The sequence below is a fragment of the Leguminivora glycinivorella genome, chromosome 14 (assembly GCF_023078275.1).
Source record: "Leguminivora glycinivorella isolate SPB_JAAS2020 chromosome 14, LegGlyc_1.1, whole genome shotgun sequence".
In the NCBI taxonomy this organism is placed as follows: Eukaryota; Metazoa; Arthropoda; class Insecta; order Lepidoptera; family Tortricidae; genus Leguminivora; species Leguminivora glycinivorella.
Genome location: NC_062984.1, coordinates 11,028,003 through 11,044,179, shown reverse-complemented (window position 1 = coordinate 11,044,179; position 16,177 = coordinate 11,028,003). Strand labels below are relative to the sequence as shown.

General features: G+C 37.4%; 1 protein-coding gene across 1 annotated transcript in view; it reads left to right on the top strand.

Moving 5' to 3' along the window:
• Positions 1–16,177, top strand: part of LOC125233073 (protein singed) — a 124,798-nt gene that overhangs the window by 53,238 nt on the left and 55,383 nt on the right. The window contains exons 3-4 of the mRNA XM_048138934.1: positions 5,408–5,516; positions 14,685–14,832. Coding sequence (XP_047994891.1) covers positions 5,408–5,516; positions 14,685–14,832 — 257 coding nt within the window. The remainder of the gene's footprint in view (positions 1–5,407; positions 5,517–14,684; positions 14,833–16,177) is intronic.

The following is a 16,177-nucleotide window of genomic DNA, read 5'->3' as shown; positions in this document are numbered from 1 at the left end:
GACCTTGAAACCTAATTGTAGTCAAAGTTCATTACAAGACTTTCCTAAGAAGCCCAAAAACAGCTATGATACGATGTTCCATCATGTAGTTCCAGTTCATATCTTCCGGCTCCATCATCAGACCTTGAAACCTAATCGTAGTCAAAGTTCATTACAAGACTTTTCTAAGAAACCCAAAAACAGCTATGATATGATGTTCCATCATGTAGTTCCAGTTCATATCTTTCGGCTTCATCATCAGACCTTGAAACCTAATTGTAGTCAAAGTTCATTACAAGACTTTTCTAAGAAACCCAAAAACGGCTATGATACTATGTTCCATCATGTAGTTCCAGTTCATATCTTCCGACTCCATCATCAGATCAGCTCAACAGTACCATATTATTGTATTGTCATCGGAACTACATATAGCTGCCAATTTTCATTACGCTACGACTCCTGGAAGATGGTTAAATTAGCTTCCTTAGATTCCATTACATACATAGTTACATACACGACGACCTAATAAAAGCGTGTTAAAAACATTGAGTTTCCCTAGTCTATCAGTGCTTCATAAAGTTTAGCGTGAACTAATTTAGGATACTCTTTACTTTAGGCTTTTTCGATTGACGACGTACACTAGGCTATTCTTCGGGGGTCAGTTTTGGCTATGCGAAGTGTAAAGATGTACCTACCTAGTGGGAAAAGATTTGCCTTTGTATTGTTACGGAAACGTACGAACGTGTCATGCTATTTCAGTCAGTCTCAGTGCAAGATGTACTAACATTGACTGAACTATGTAGCATATAGGAAGGAAACCCTTTTTGTACTACATCTGTAGGTAATTGCTCTCAAAATATGCGTTAAGCTGAAAATTAGATATGCAAAAAATCTCCGATTAAATCCATCGATAGAAATGCAAATTGGCGCTGTATTTTTAATTGAATCGTGACGATAAATTGACGTAAAAATATGGTAGCGCACATCAGCCGCACTAATTGAGGCAAAAACGGGCCCTCCAACTCCGTGCACCCTTCATTTGGGCACGTGGGGTAACTTATGGGAGGTGGCGGGTGTGAACGCAGATGTTTGTTTTTCCATTCCATTCCATCTTTTGTAGGTTATTTATGAAAGTAAAACTGACGTGATCATTATTAAGATTAAGTATTAGTTAAACGAGACAACAGAACAGACATATTGAACATTTGTTTGCTTCAATTATTGATAAACTGTTCGGTGTTAAAATCATACTTGTACTAAAGAATGGCTACAATACAAATAAACACTAAAACCTAGGTCATTATTGAAATTGCAGCTGGTATGAATCTAATAGCCAGCTTGTAGTTAAGTTGTGCCTTGTATTGTACGTGCGTGTTTCAAAGTCTATGGTTACGAACTGCGCTTGCGGCGATTGTGGATACATACAAATGGAAATAAATTATAAATACTAGTTTAATGAAATAATCGTTTTAGGCCTGACACTGGCATAAATAAATAAAACTAAAAAATACGTTCAAATAAGTAAATGTTGTATTGTACTATTTGTACTTACTAGTAAAGTAATTCATGAAAAACGTACAAGAACATCCGGTGTAGTTCTTTCTATTTAAGTAAAGTATTGGGAGGATTGGTTGGACAATACATTGAATGTCAACGAAATTCCATTCGAATGTCACGCATGCGCCAGACAAATAAAACAATGAAGAACTTAGGACCAGCCGGCGTATTATGATTCCAATTTTATCACTTATCCACGTGGATAAAGCATCCGTCACGCTTTGGCAAGTATGTCAGTGTGAGAGTGACAGTTGTCTTATCCACGTGGACAAGTGATAAAATTGGAAGCACGATACGCCGGCAGACTGTAAAGAACCAAGGGAAATCAGTAAGGAGATTTAACATGACTGTCGATCTTTTATGTTATGATTTCAGTAATAATTATAATGGTTTTAACTAGAGATGGGCCGAATACGGACCTTGCCGAATACGAATATTCGGCCGAACATTCGGTTCAGCTGCTACGGAACCGAACATTCGGCCGAATATTCGGTTCCACTATATTTAATACCTGGCTTAGAGTTAAAAACTTTTCAATGGTTGGTAATAATGGGTACTAACTAAGGCTCTTAATGTTCCTATAATTTAGTGCATAGCGCATTTAGATTTTTGTTATTTTTACTTTTTTACATAATTATTGTAGGTACTTATATTTAAGGCATTTTTAACCCCCTTTGGTCCTTAGAATCCTGAAATAGGATGTTATTATCCCATGAATTACGAAACTTGTGCTATTTATTTACTTTGTTTATTCGGTAAATATTCGGCAATGTAACCGAACTATTCGGCCGAATACGAACATTGAAAAACTTGCCGAATACCGAATATTTACCGAATATTCGGCCCATCTCTAGTTTTAACTGTTTATTTTGAGTAAGTACTTATTGTATTTATTCATTATGCAAATGTAGGAAACATTTGAAAAGGAAACGAGTTTGAGTGCTGATAACGCGAGATATTCGTGTAATCGGACATTGCGCTTTATCTTGATAACTGACAAAACTGCAGTTATCTTGACAGGAAAGGGTTTTTATAATTTCCGATCGTCTTTCCTACTGAAACATCGAGTCGCTGGGATATACTACACCCACGATTTGGTAAAAGTTACATTAGCATAGCGGGAAATATGTCTATGAGCTTGATGCGTTCAAACAATAGTTCAAAGTTTACATGCAATTTGTGAAGCTTTTTTTGCATTTTAAAACGGTTATCAATAGAACTAATCAAACATACGATACAGCGGAACAATTTCGACTAGGGGGCAAATGAAACTGGTCCATTTTTTTCTATGTTATACAATGCTTGCAATATTAATTAGTGTCCACTACTCCACTGGTTAAATTTGGCACGCGTGTTCAGTGGATACATGTGGAACTCAACTTGATAGTGTAATAATGGCAAAAATGGATCAGATACAATGCCCCCCCCCAGTCGAGATTTGCCCCGCTCCCGCTGTACCTTACTTACGTTCAATATGGCTTAGCTTTACAAAACATCACCTGTACCCTACCACATACAAATACAATTGTAAATTTCCACTCTCCATTGGCTCTCGATACGCCCCGTCATTTACCGACGGGGTGCGATCGACCCTCGTCAAGGTCTCACAGCTGAGGGGACCCAAAATCAATACGGGGGACGTCAGGTGTTTTATGGGGCCAGACGAATTTTATTTTGTGTCATTTACGATAGTTAAACTTAATTTAATCTACGCATACTATAAAACAAAACCCCCGCCATGTCTGTCTATTTGTGCGCGATAAATTCAAAAACGTACACGACCCTGTCCTAATTTTCAGCGGCGAAGATGAAATCATGGAAAAGTAAGGAAATAAGTATGAGAACTCACATTATGAATATCCTTCTCTGTGTGATATTGTACATACGAGTAACTAGACAGAAATAAAATTAGTCCAAGTGTAAATATGTGTTGAAATGATATATTATTATGTGTATTAGTTATAATGCGCGAGATCATGTATTGTAATGCAGATTATTTATTACAACAATATACATATCTCAATTACGATTATGGGTCATGTTACCAACTAATAAATTGCTAAAGCTTGAGTACTTATCTTTATAAAGTCATTATTTATATTTAAAACGGCACAGCAAGACAGCTTCATCTAGTTCTCATGGTCGTAATGTAGATTAAAGCATTTTCTAAAAAAAAACGATGATTTATGATAGGTATCTTAAGATAAAGAAGTCATTAAGAGCAATAGTCGACTGGTTGCAATTATGATACTATTTCAAATGTACTTTTATTTTATATCTATATCTTGGGTATAATTTGCGATACATAAATCTCTACTGTTGCATCGTTAATCTCCATTGGAATTAGATTTTAACGGTTGCGATGCCATTACAGACAGTTTCGAAAGTTATACTCTGATTTTCTATCCCAAGTACTGTTTTATTAGTTTTATTACTTTGGCTATAACTTGTTAATTTAAAAATATATTATTTCTCGCGCGGAAAATTTAAAACTGTAGGTACGTCGGTTTACATAGCGCAAGAGTAGAGGAGATCCGTGGGACCCTTATTTATTTACTTACCTTATCATTATTAGATCGCAGGGCCGTAGTATAACCACAGAACTAGATTTAGATAAAAGAAACAAGTTCATCTATTTGTATAAGAGTTGAGCATGACAGATTTTGTACTGAAGATGTCTCAGGCACTTGGCTGTTCATTATTTTTTGTGTTGTTGCAAGTTGCAATTGAATATCACGTAACGAGGCATTTTTAATGTTTTTGTTGACTTCAACTTACAAAAATTGACGCCCGAAGTGGATTTTACTGAGTTCATTTGACACGCTAAGTAGATACGTTTGCTTGATCTATGGTATATATGACATCTGTGAGTGTAATGGCCGCTGTACACATGGGGCCAACGGTTGGGCTAACCCTTGGAGCAGTCCCTTGGCCAAGATAAGAATCGCTGTTTACACATTGGTGAACCAATCACTTGGCATTGGCTCTTCATAAAAGATGGACGTAGAATGGAAAAGGCTAGGTAATTCTAGGTCATTTACATTGTCAGCAAAATTTAATTAATAAATAATAACCTCGTAATAAAATTAAATTATCTGAATATTAACAGTTTTTTTAATATTCTGATAAGCACATTTATCTTCTGTAGGCAATACATTAAACATTTGCAAGGGTATTTTATTTCCTAAAATCAACACTATTATGCGCCTGTGTGGTGACGGGTTAAGAATTTCACCACCCCCCTTCTTCCCGTGGGTGTCGTAGAAGGCGACTGTGGGTTAACCCATATGGGTTAAATTGTGGCGTGGGCGAGAGGCTGGCAACCTGTCACTGCAATGTCACAGTTTCGTTTTCTTTCAACCCCTTATTTGCCAAGAGTGGCACTGAAGCTTTAGTAGTTTCATGTGCTCTGCCTACCCCTTTATGGGATACAGGCGTGATTGTATGTATGTTGTATGTATGTATGTAACACTATTATTGGCATAGATAAACTTATTATTTTCTTAAATCTTTCACTACTGTCCTCTCTGACGGATGACAACAAACTGAATGAGGCGCCAACGTGTGAACACAGTTGGCCATGTGCGCCAAGATCCTTTGATGTGTGGACAAAAAACCGACAGCAGTCGGTTGGCTGGCCAGCGCTGGCGCCAACGGCCAACATACGGCCTACACGCTTGGCCAAGGGGCTGGTCAAAGGGTTGGTCCAACCGTTGGCGCCATGTGTACAGCGGCCTTAATAAACTCGAATCCTACGGCCTTGCCATTCATAATAATAATAATCATAGCAGCAACACGAGGCGTTTGTTGTCCCTTTGATAAATGTGACATAACTTTATACTTAATTCTCACAAGATATTTTTCTTTTCAGGCATGATATATCTTCGGTCACATTTGGACAAATACTTGGCAGTAGATTCATTCGGAAACGTCACTTGCGACTCTGAGGAAAAAGAGGCTGGCAGCAAATTCCAGATCAGGTGAGTTTTTTAGTCCCTGATCTTGTATCTAAATATTATATTGGAAGGACCCAAGAGTAGGATTTTATTTTATATAATTTAAAAATAATGTGTGAACTATGAAGACGGTAAAAAACTTTGATACGAGATGAAATTGCAAGCGTATCGTGGTATCGCGTGTTTGTACAAAGTAAACAACAACTTGTACTTGTATAGATAGATTAAAATGTCAATACTGCAAAAAGCAAGCAACTCCATGGTGTAATAAATCATCAACTTTTTGCCCGCCATAACGCATGGCATGTCATCTTGCCACCGGAAATACATTTTTACCCCTTGCAGAATACTAATCCGATTGACTCACAGGAAATAGTTTAATATATAGCCTTTACGATGCAGCGTGGTATCGCTTGCAAATTATGGTTAATAAGGTTTTTGGAAACATTATTTTTTTACTAAAACCAAAATTAGGCATGTACATACCTACATTTATTTATCTTTGTAATTTTTCACATTTACTTAGGTATACCATTGAAAGTTCTTCTAATATATACATAGGTGTCTCAATAAATTATGGAGTTATGATTACAGATTAACATATCACGCAATGATATAAAAAAAGTAAAAGGTCATTCTAATTATTTATGCAATACGATTATAATAAGTAACTGTTTTACTGACATTCTTTGCATCTATGAAACTAATAAGAATCTAGTACCTGGGCGACCGAGCTTCGCTCGGTGTTCTATTTTATTATACTTCTTGTGTTTTTTACATGACAGACTTACCACTTCCAAACAAATTTGTATGAAAAAATCAACAGTAAATCACTTAAATAAACAAATAATTGATACACTATAGTTGTATAGGTACTTTATTTTACTTTAAACATAATTATCTGACAGTTTACACAATCAACATAACGCATAATAGCACTTCTGTTTGAAGTATTGAGTTTTAAAATAAATAATACTGAGATAACGGAAGAAGCTTAAAATTCGTAATAATAATTAAAACACTTAATGAATACGTAAGTTTTATCACCCGAGAATCATAAGACATAGAGTATATTGAATAGTATCAGGGGCGGCTCACTCCGCGATCCTTTCACCGCGCTACAAGTACATGCCGGCGGCCGCGAGGTTCGCGGCCCATTCAGTGACGACGACTTTCGCGCGGCGCAATAGAATTCAATGTCGTCTGCACGCGTGCGGTCCGTTTGTTAATGTAGGTAATAATTTAGAATGGCGGCGTTTTGTGAACTTCAAAGGAGTGAGCCTTCTGTACTTGTACTATTATATATTCTGTGATAGTATGGTATAGAGTTATCAGTCAAGATTTTCGAATGAAGCGCCATCTATTATTAAGTTACGACAACTTTTCATGTGACTTTCCATGCCTAAAGGATTTAAGAACATAAAGTATAAAGCATGTGGACCTCCTAGTGAGTATTATATTCTTTGATGTGGACCCTCTTAAACGTGGAACGCCACATATTTATGGCAAGATTTCTAAATGGGTCCTTCATCTACCAGTCACATTAATTAATAAATATATGAACGCTAACTTATTTGCCAATAAAACAGGACATTAACAAAATTTACAATTTAATACATGTAATTGGCCATAGAATGTCGTTCGCTAGTTTGCGGGTGGTACAGCGACATCTAGCGAAAATTTTGGACATCAAAAAATACTTATACATTTTACGATAACAATCATTACCCAGTTTGCGGGGTAACAGTGACATCTAGCGAACAATTTGCACTACGGCATAAAATTGTTTTTCACGCCCTCTATCGTTAATTTTCCTAAACATATACAAAGTACATCGGATTTACTATTTCCTTTGACTGAAAACACCGTGTCATAAGATTCATAAGTTAGTCAATGTTTGTTGTTTCGTATCCTTGACCTGTGTCGCCATCTAGTTTTATCATAAATAGTACTTACATCGAGCGAAAGAATTCTGTCTTAACAACTCAACTACTCCACACGAGATGGCGCGCGTTTTGCCACGAAAGCTCAAATAGAGATGGCGGTATGTGCCTATTATTTCCGGATAATTCTAGAATGTAATAGCACATCTGTTTGAAGTATTGAGTTTTAAAATAGTACTGAGATAATACAAGAAGCTTAAAATTCGTAATAATAATTAAAACACTTAATGAATACGTAAGTGTTTTCACCCGCGAATCATAAAATTCATAAGTTAGTCAATGTTTGTTATTTTGTATCCTTGACCTGTGTCGCCATCTAGTTTTCTCATAAATAGTACTTACATCGACCGAAAGAATTCTGTCTTAACAATACAACTACTCCACACGAGATGGAGCGCGTTACACCACAAAAGCTCAAATAGTGAATTTTTCTATTCGTGTTAAGTATTCTTTTCATTAATATAAAAAGACTTGAAAATATTATAACACCTCGCCCGCGAATTATAAGTTACCTAATGTTTGTTGTTTCGTATGCGACGCCTTGATCTGTGTCGCCATCTAGTCTTTATAATAAATAGTACTTACATCGACCGAAATAATTCTGTCTTAACAATACATCTACTGCACACGAGATGGCGCGCGAAGAAAAACGCATGAAAACTCGAAAATTCGCGTTTTCCGAGACCTAAGGATAAGTTAGATCGATTTTTCACCTCCGAAAACCCCCACATAACAAATTTCAGCGAAATCGTTAGAGCGGTTTCCGAGATCGTCGGTATGTATAAATAAATAAATAAATAAATAAATAAATAAATAAATAAATATACAAGAATTGCTCGTTTAAAAGTATAAGATTTGACTCACCTGCCGGCCTAGCCGAAGTCGCAATTTTTGACGCTCCGTGGCGAACAAAATGCTACTGTTTTTGTCGCATCAACCAACACACAAGAGCGAGAGAGAGAGAGATAGATAACTACGATACGCTGCGGAGCGTGAGCGATTGTCACTTCGGCTAGACCGGTTGCAGTAACCGAAGCTTTTCGATTATACATAATTCCCGCTTGATTGCTGTAAACGGCTATTAAATATGAAATTATCATACCTTTCAATTATACAACACAATTAAAATTGCTGGCGTCTCAGCGTAATTAATATGTATTTTGTAATAAGACGACGAAGTTGTTACTAAAACCATACGATGCATTGGATGTTTTTTATTCAACATTTCGCTTCTTGTTTTATTGAAGAACTACTATATTTCTTGTTTTATAACATTTATTTATTTATTTAAACTTTATTGCACAAATTTACAAAAAAAGAGTACAAATGGCGGACTTAACGCCTTGAGGCATTCTCTACCAGTCAACCATTGGGCTAAACAGAAAGCTTAGTTTGGTGCAGGAGGACATTGTTATTTTTTATAAATTATGAAGTAATATTTGTACAATATTTATACAATATACATACGTAATTGTTCCGAGTTACTATATTTTCATTTGGGATTACATTTACAATTACAAAAAGTATATGTTTTAAATATATGCAAAAAATTGCCAAAAAACGTACAGTATACTCGTACATATACAGATACACCGTGTTTTTTTTGTTTTCCGTTCCGACACGTCGTTAGGTTCGTTATCGGGAACCACCCTGTATATCACTTTTAGTTAAATCCGCCAAAAAAAAAAATTCTTCGTTTTCATACATAATAAATGAATGAATTAGTGTGACCCTTAAGAATAACATTCAAGTTAGTGTCAAGTGATTGACGGCACATGTCAAAACAAATAACATTAGGAAGTGGTAAAGGTTGTCACACATGTGTTCAGTAATTATTTTTATTTTTTTAATAACTCAATAACCGTAAGAGTTAAGACGGTGGATTCTAAGATAAATTAATTGTATTTGATCTAAAGAACCTTCCCTTAAAGTTAACGGAATTCAATAAAAACAGGGTGTATATATATGTGTATAGCGAATTAGCGATATTTTGTTTTGAAACACAACCCACTTAGTCAGATCAGAAGAAATCGCGATTATTGAAATGTTCCGCGACATGTAGGTAAGTAATCCAGTAGCCGCATGTACTCTCCTTATTTTCTTTTTTCTTGTAAAGACTTGAATTACATGTTTATTGAAAGCAGACGATGAGTCACATTCGCCGATATAAGTAAACAAAGTGAGTGACTCAGCTCAAGTTCGAAATAACTTGGTGAGAGTAGCTTGGGGAAATGTGTCACTAATGTAATTTAGGTATTTAAGGGGCAAACTGTATTACCAAAGACATACCTAACTCCGTATAGACAGATATTCTAAGAAATAATGTACCACGGAACCCTCGGGAAAAATCTAAGGTCATAAATAGATGGCGCTACAGCTTTGGTTGATGTTTCCTTGGCTACTAAAATTTCAGAGTGCATGCGTAATAATAACACATTAATACAAGTTCGGAAAAGAGGATGTTCGAAACTAGTGGCGACAAATCATAAAACGATCGAAGGGTGTGTTTCAAATTGACACGAGTTATGAATACACCTCGGACACTGGCGATTATAGTACATGACATCAGAGGCCGGGAAAATGAGGATTTCCGAACAAGTGGGTATATACGGCCGAACGAGCGTGCGAGCGAGGCCGGATAGGGATCGGATACGAGGCCGGGAATCCGTTTTCACGCCGAGGCATGTATAGTGCTTTTCTCAAACATACAATGAAATAAAAGAAAATGCTCTAAAGGACAATATTTTATAAAAAAAAGTTACTTTGCAGTCTAGGCCTAAAAAATAATATGAAATCCCTTTACAGTCCTCTCGAGTTGTTGCGCCCAAAAAGCGATACTTCCCAGCCCATTTTAAGGAACGTAAAGACAATATTTCATTGCATGTTTGAGAAAAATATATGAAAGTGGCGCGTTCCTAGCACACAGTCTAAGCTCGTGTAGGCGAACGCGTACTATCAGTACTGTGCTTGTATGAGTGAAATATGACAGGTAGACTGTTCGCTTTTTTGACAGGCGGTAACTGTGAGGTAACCGAGAGGGAGTGGGCGGCACTTTCAAGCGGCAGTGGCCATATTATACGAATTACGATAGTACTCTTTATTACACTGTGTCGCAGGTGTATTGTACGTTTTTCAGTAGGTAAATATGGTATTCTTAAGTAACGAAAATATGCACATAAAGTATAACCGCGCAGTAGTGCGAAAGTGTCGTTGATTTGCTTGTTTTCTGAAAAATTAATAGGTACTACGAGTAACAACATATAACACTGTAAAAAATCTAGCTCAGTTGACTTTAACTCTTCATTACGGTGTTAAAGCCCTTCAAACAACTTTCAACCCGATCGATCTTGAGCAGACATTCTAACCACACTAGGGTGTCAAGGGGTTCTTATCATAGTTATCATGCCTACAATGTAAACTCTGTCTCACTGATATAAGACACAAGTTGTATAGCAAGTGTCTAAAACTTCACATATTACTTTGAACTTTAAAGTACCAAGTATAAGATAGACTTTTGCAATGGAAAGCGTAGAAAAGGGTTGTAGTTTTAGGGAAGCGTGCCAAGATTACGTTTGGTTCAAGTAATTTGTTTTATTCCTCATCATGCTCGAGATGTGAAAGTTAATGGTGATAATATAATAGACAGGGGTTTGTTGACGGTGGCATATTGTATACATGAGTTGTATACTAATACACCATGCCATGGGCCAGGTGAAGTGCATGCAATTTGTTAATTTTAAACGTCCATAATTCGTGCTTATTATTATTTTATAGGAATCGTACTACGTACTACGTATGTACGTGAATATTTAAGCTGACCATTCAATGCAATTTATTTTATTGCTACGAGAATTCATTGCATAGATCTAAACTAAACCAGGGGTCTCCAAACCTTTTTGTCTCTGGGCCATATTGCCCATATACCTCTTCAGAAAAATTAAAATTCAGTAAAAGCTCCCAAAGTTTCAAAAGACATATTTGCTGCTGCTATGGTTGCAATTCGTGGCATTTTCCTATACCCTAATGTCAACGAAATGTTAAGAGGTGCTAGCGAGCCATGCAACTTTGCCTTCTGACATTTTGGTGTAGTTTCTAGCATACTGTTAAAGGTTTTTTTATACATATGTACCTACCTAAATTAGCCTAAGTTTTTTTTACCTTTTAAAAAACTCTAAAACCAACATTTATCCGACACGCGAGGCTACCTACATACAATTCATTTCGATTCCTTTACATTCGTGCTCTAAAAAGTATCTTATTAGGATTTTTATCGAATTATCTACTTCTCCATCTCTTCACATTGTACAGTCTGATGTTTTGTTTCCAGCCGAGCTGGTTCTTTGCGTTTTACTCGCTTAGTACAGAGAACACGACTGTTGGCAGACTCTCAACGCATCCTAATTAGCCTCGGGTGCTTTACACTCCCTGAGCGTTTGTACAAGACCCCTTGTCATGCCAGGTTCAGAACGCGGGCCCTCTGCATTCAGGATGCTGCTTCAAGCGTGTTGGTTGTGCCTTTTGTGAGTTTCGGCCCTGATGGGAACAACCGTTCGGGCAAAATAGGATGGAAGTAACGTGGAGGTTTGAATGACATACCTATTTAGAACTATATTTTTATTAGACATAAAACTTAAGTAACAAATAAATAATACATATCTAACTCTAAAAATAACAATAAAAAACAACTTAAAATTAAATTAAAAACTAAACTAAACTAAAAGAACTTATTTATACTCATGTTGGGATTGTTGGGGATGTGTAGTTAGATACTTGACAGTTATTTTAATTTTTGGTAAAACGGGATTTACGGGATAGATGACTGAGTGAGACTTATACATATATCACCTAAGAATTAATAGCTTAGGTGATGTACATAAGTTGCAGAGCATAATGTTGTGGTTTACGGTAGGGTATATAATATAAAATAATTAATGCTCTCTGTGTAACATGTAGGTACTTCCTCTACATATAATTTTCCGGTACAAAATTATGATGTACCTATTAATAATAAAGCCGAAAGCCGATAACAATCCCGTAATCACTCTCTTATTAACGAATTTATAAACCAGGCTAATAAGTCGTCTTGTTCGTGAGAATGCAGCTTCGTTAACCCAGATTGTTGGCGGCGCGCGTGCCCGTAACACAATACAAATATTGATGTTCTTGTGTTTTACTGCCCTTTCTAAAACTCTATTATTTTGATATCTCCCCAATTGATATTGCTTTTCCTTGTATCTTCTTCAAAATGTTATTCGCAAAAAGCACAAGTGCCATCAATTTCTTATCACTTACATACGTACCTATACTTCTGTGGTAACTATTCACCGTTTGGTGGATTGAAAGCATACCGTCGAATAGTCGATGTTTCCTAGCTTAGGAAGAAAGTTACCAGGAAAGTACAAATCTTTCCTATAAGTAGTTAATGTTTCCAAGAAGGAAACATTCCAGCGGCATAAGATTGCGCATTGAAATAAAATTGCTATCTTTGATGCTGTATCTGCAAATGATTTACAATACGTTACCTGTTTACTGGTTATTCGTGAATACTGTAAATAGGGAAATATTCTAATATAAGTAGGTACAATTCTTGTTAGTCCCAAACAGTCATTGTCCAAAAACAGCCTTCCACAACTTCCGACATCCTTTGACGGGAGCCAACACTGCGAACGCGCCCACGTCGGACACTCGTCCCTTTCCCATTGTATTTCTTGTTTAAGCCTCGTTTCACACCAGATTGGGTTTTATTTTCTGCCCAGAACAGCTTCTTTTGCCACAGGCTGGAGACGACAAAGGGATTTTAATCTCGGTCTGGATTGTTGTGGTAGGTTTTGGTTGTCAGTATTTGCAGACTATTTAGGACTTCTATCTTCTATCTAAACTTTTTGTTTAGAAATCGCGCGCAGTCCTACGCGCAGTCGAATTTATATTTTCCAAATATTTTCAATAATTCTAAAACCTAAACCAAACAATAATTCCATGTTAAGTCAGAAATAAATATATTGACTAAGCCAAAGCACCTAAGCTCAAAATGGTTTGTGTTGTGGACATTGACTTTTGAAATCATTGCTTTTGGGATGGGATAGTGGGATACTCAAGAAGTGAAGACTCAGGACTGAATATTGAATTTATCAATACTGGATTCGAGTCCGGAACCTTCGGCAAAGTCACTACCGAGATAGCCAGGCCGATCGTTGAAAATGCCTAGGTTAGATCATTTTAATTGTTTACCCTAGTCTAAGAATTCTTGTATCGGATTTATACCAAATCAGAAATGACTTCACAGTAATATTCATAAATAATAAAGTTTGAAGGGCAAGTCACGTTTCGCAACCACGCCGGAATAATCGCTTTATGTCTGCAAGTGTGAAGCGGCGAAGACAATGGCCTGATTGAATTGTCGTCGCGTCTGCTGAATTCTTAATACAAAATATACAGGCGTGCACTTTAAATGGTTCACGTTCTCTCAAGTTTACAATACAAGTTCCTGTGTGGACGTAAAATCTTTCTTCCGTTGAAGTAACGTTATTTTAGTAGTAATACTTATGGGACTGGGCTGATCACTTCTGGATATGAGGCTCACATAGCCAGCAAATTGATATCTAGTCTACCGGTTGGTAGACGCAGCGGTAAAGCCTGTGGAGATAGCGAATTGAATTTGACACCTTACAACTAGCGGGAATATAAATAAAATAGCTAATTATGGAGAAGCTCTTTCCCAGTTGTGCGACATTCAAAAGAACTGAAACAATATGAATAGTAGGACTTTTTAAAACTATCTTTAACAGGGCGTCTAAACTGATCAATGTGTAAGGTTTCTAGCGATTCATCATTCGATCATGAAGACTTTTTTGACTGAGATCGGATATCGAATGTTACTCAATTATAAATACTTATACCAATTGTAAACCTCACATTAGACAAAGCCGAGGTATTTGCTGCTGAAATGTTTGTATGCAATTTTCAAAGGTCAATTAAATATTTATTACACGAGCTAATGCGAAGTTTTGCAAATACATTGTAGCAACTTTATTTGCTTTGTTCAATTTAACAACATTACTTAACAATCATTAAATGCTCATTCGTAAGCAGCACTCAACACTTCAAACGGGTAAAATAACGATAAACTAAGACTCGACAAGTCGACACCCTCATTCTTCAATGACGTTCCAAAGTAGAATTTTTTATTGAACATAGATAGCGCTATCATGAATTCGACCTCCGTCGTCTAACTTTTACCATATTGTTCCAGCGTGTCTGAAGACAACAGTGGGCGCTGGGCGCTCCGCAACGTCGAGCGGGGCTACTTCCTCGGCTCGGGCTCCGACAAGCTCGCCTGCAGCGCCAAGGTGCCCGGCGACTCCGAGCTGTGGCACGTACACCTCGCGGCACGACCCCAGGTATAATATCATCTGTGACTACTATGCTACCTTCCCAAAATATCCACCAGCTATGGCATGTACTTACACCTGTACCTCGTGGCACGACCATAGGTAGTCCAACTATACCATAACCATAGGTACTACATTACTGCCTGAAACAACAAGGGATGCTGGGCCCGGGTATTGAATCGGACTGCAACGGTCGGTTTCGCTTTCGGGTTACTCAACACTGGACAACTCTAAAGTGTCTGTCTTAGCACTTATACCTATGGTTGGCTATTAGCTCCGGTAAATAATATTTATTTATCTGTTTTAGAAGTCAGATGCTCAGATGTAGGAGGTAGGGCATAGCGAATGATATTCCGCTTTGTGTGGTAGGGCACAGCACAGCGGATATCATCTCGCTCGAATCTAGAGCAGAGCCCAACTGGGGAAGTACCACCGCCTTATAGAAGACCGCAGCCAAATAGCACTAGAATGACGGAAGGATCTACGGAACTAATTTGTAACCAGAACCCTCCTTAGAACTCGTACACTCCTTTTTGCTGTGTTAAGTACACAGCAAAAGGGAGTGTACACGTTTCTAATGGGTGGCAACGCGCACGTGACACACCTTGAGTTGCAGGCGTTCATAGGTTACGGCGACCGCTTTCCATCAGGCGGACCGTATTCTTGTTTGCCACCGACATAGTATTAAAAAAAATGCATATGACGATGCGTAGGACGACAGGCGTAAGAAGGGTTCATTATTATTCCTAAACCAATACAAAATCACTCCAATCAGAACCCCTTAAAACTTTCAGTACCTACGTAGCTGATGGATCTAAATAAACGAGCAGTCTGTAACTTCCAGACGCACAGCCAAGTACTGCAATATTATGTAGCTTAACTTCAGTGAGAATTTCAAAATACCATTTTAAAGTGAAGAAAAGCAGTGACGTGTCCTATCGCATTCTCGAACATCTACACGTCACATATCTCCGGTCTATATCTATCTAATCATCACATGCAGTCTCGCGTGTGCATGCCGCAGATATCAGATTCAGATGTCGGCACGTTGGAACGGGTTTACTCCTACCATCCAGTACTAATTTTAAATATTTTTATTTCCTATATTTTTGTACACAAATCGTGCTAAAAAGATGTTGGATAATCGGTTTTCGGTAATATTGAGTAAGAGGACCTACACTTACATACATACATACATACAATCACGCCTGTATCCCATGAAGGGGTAGGTAGAGCACATGAAACTACTCAAGTTTCAGTGCCACTCTTAGCATTGTAGTGACAGGTTGCCAGCCTCTCGCCTATGCCACAATTTACCCCATATCCCACAGTCGCCTACATTTAACCCATTATT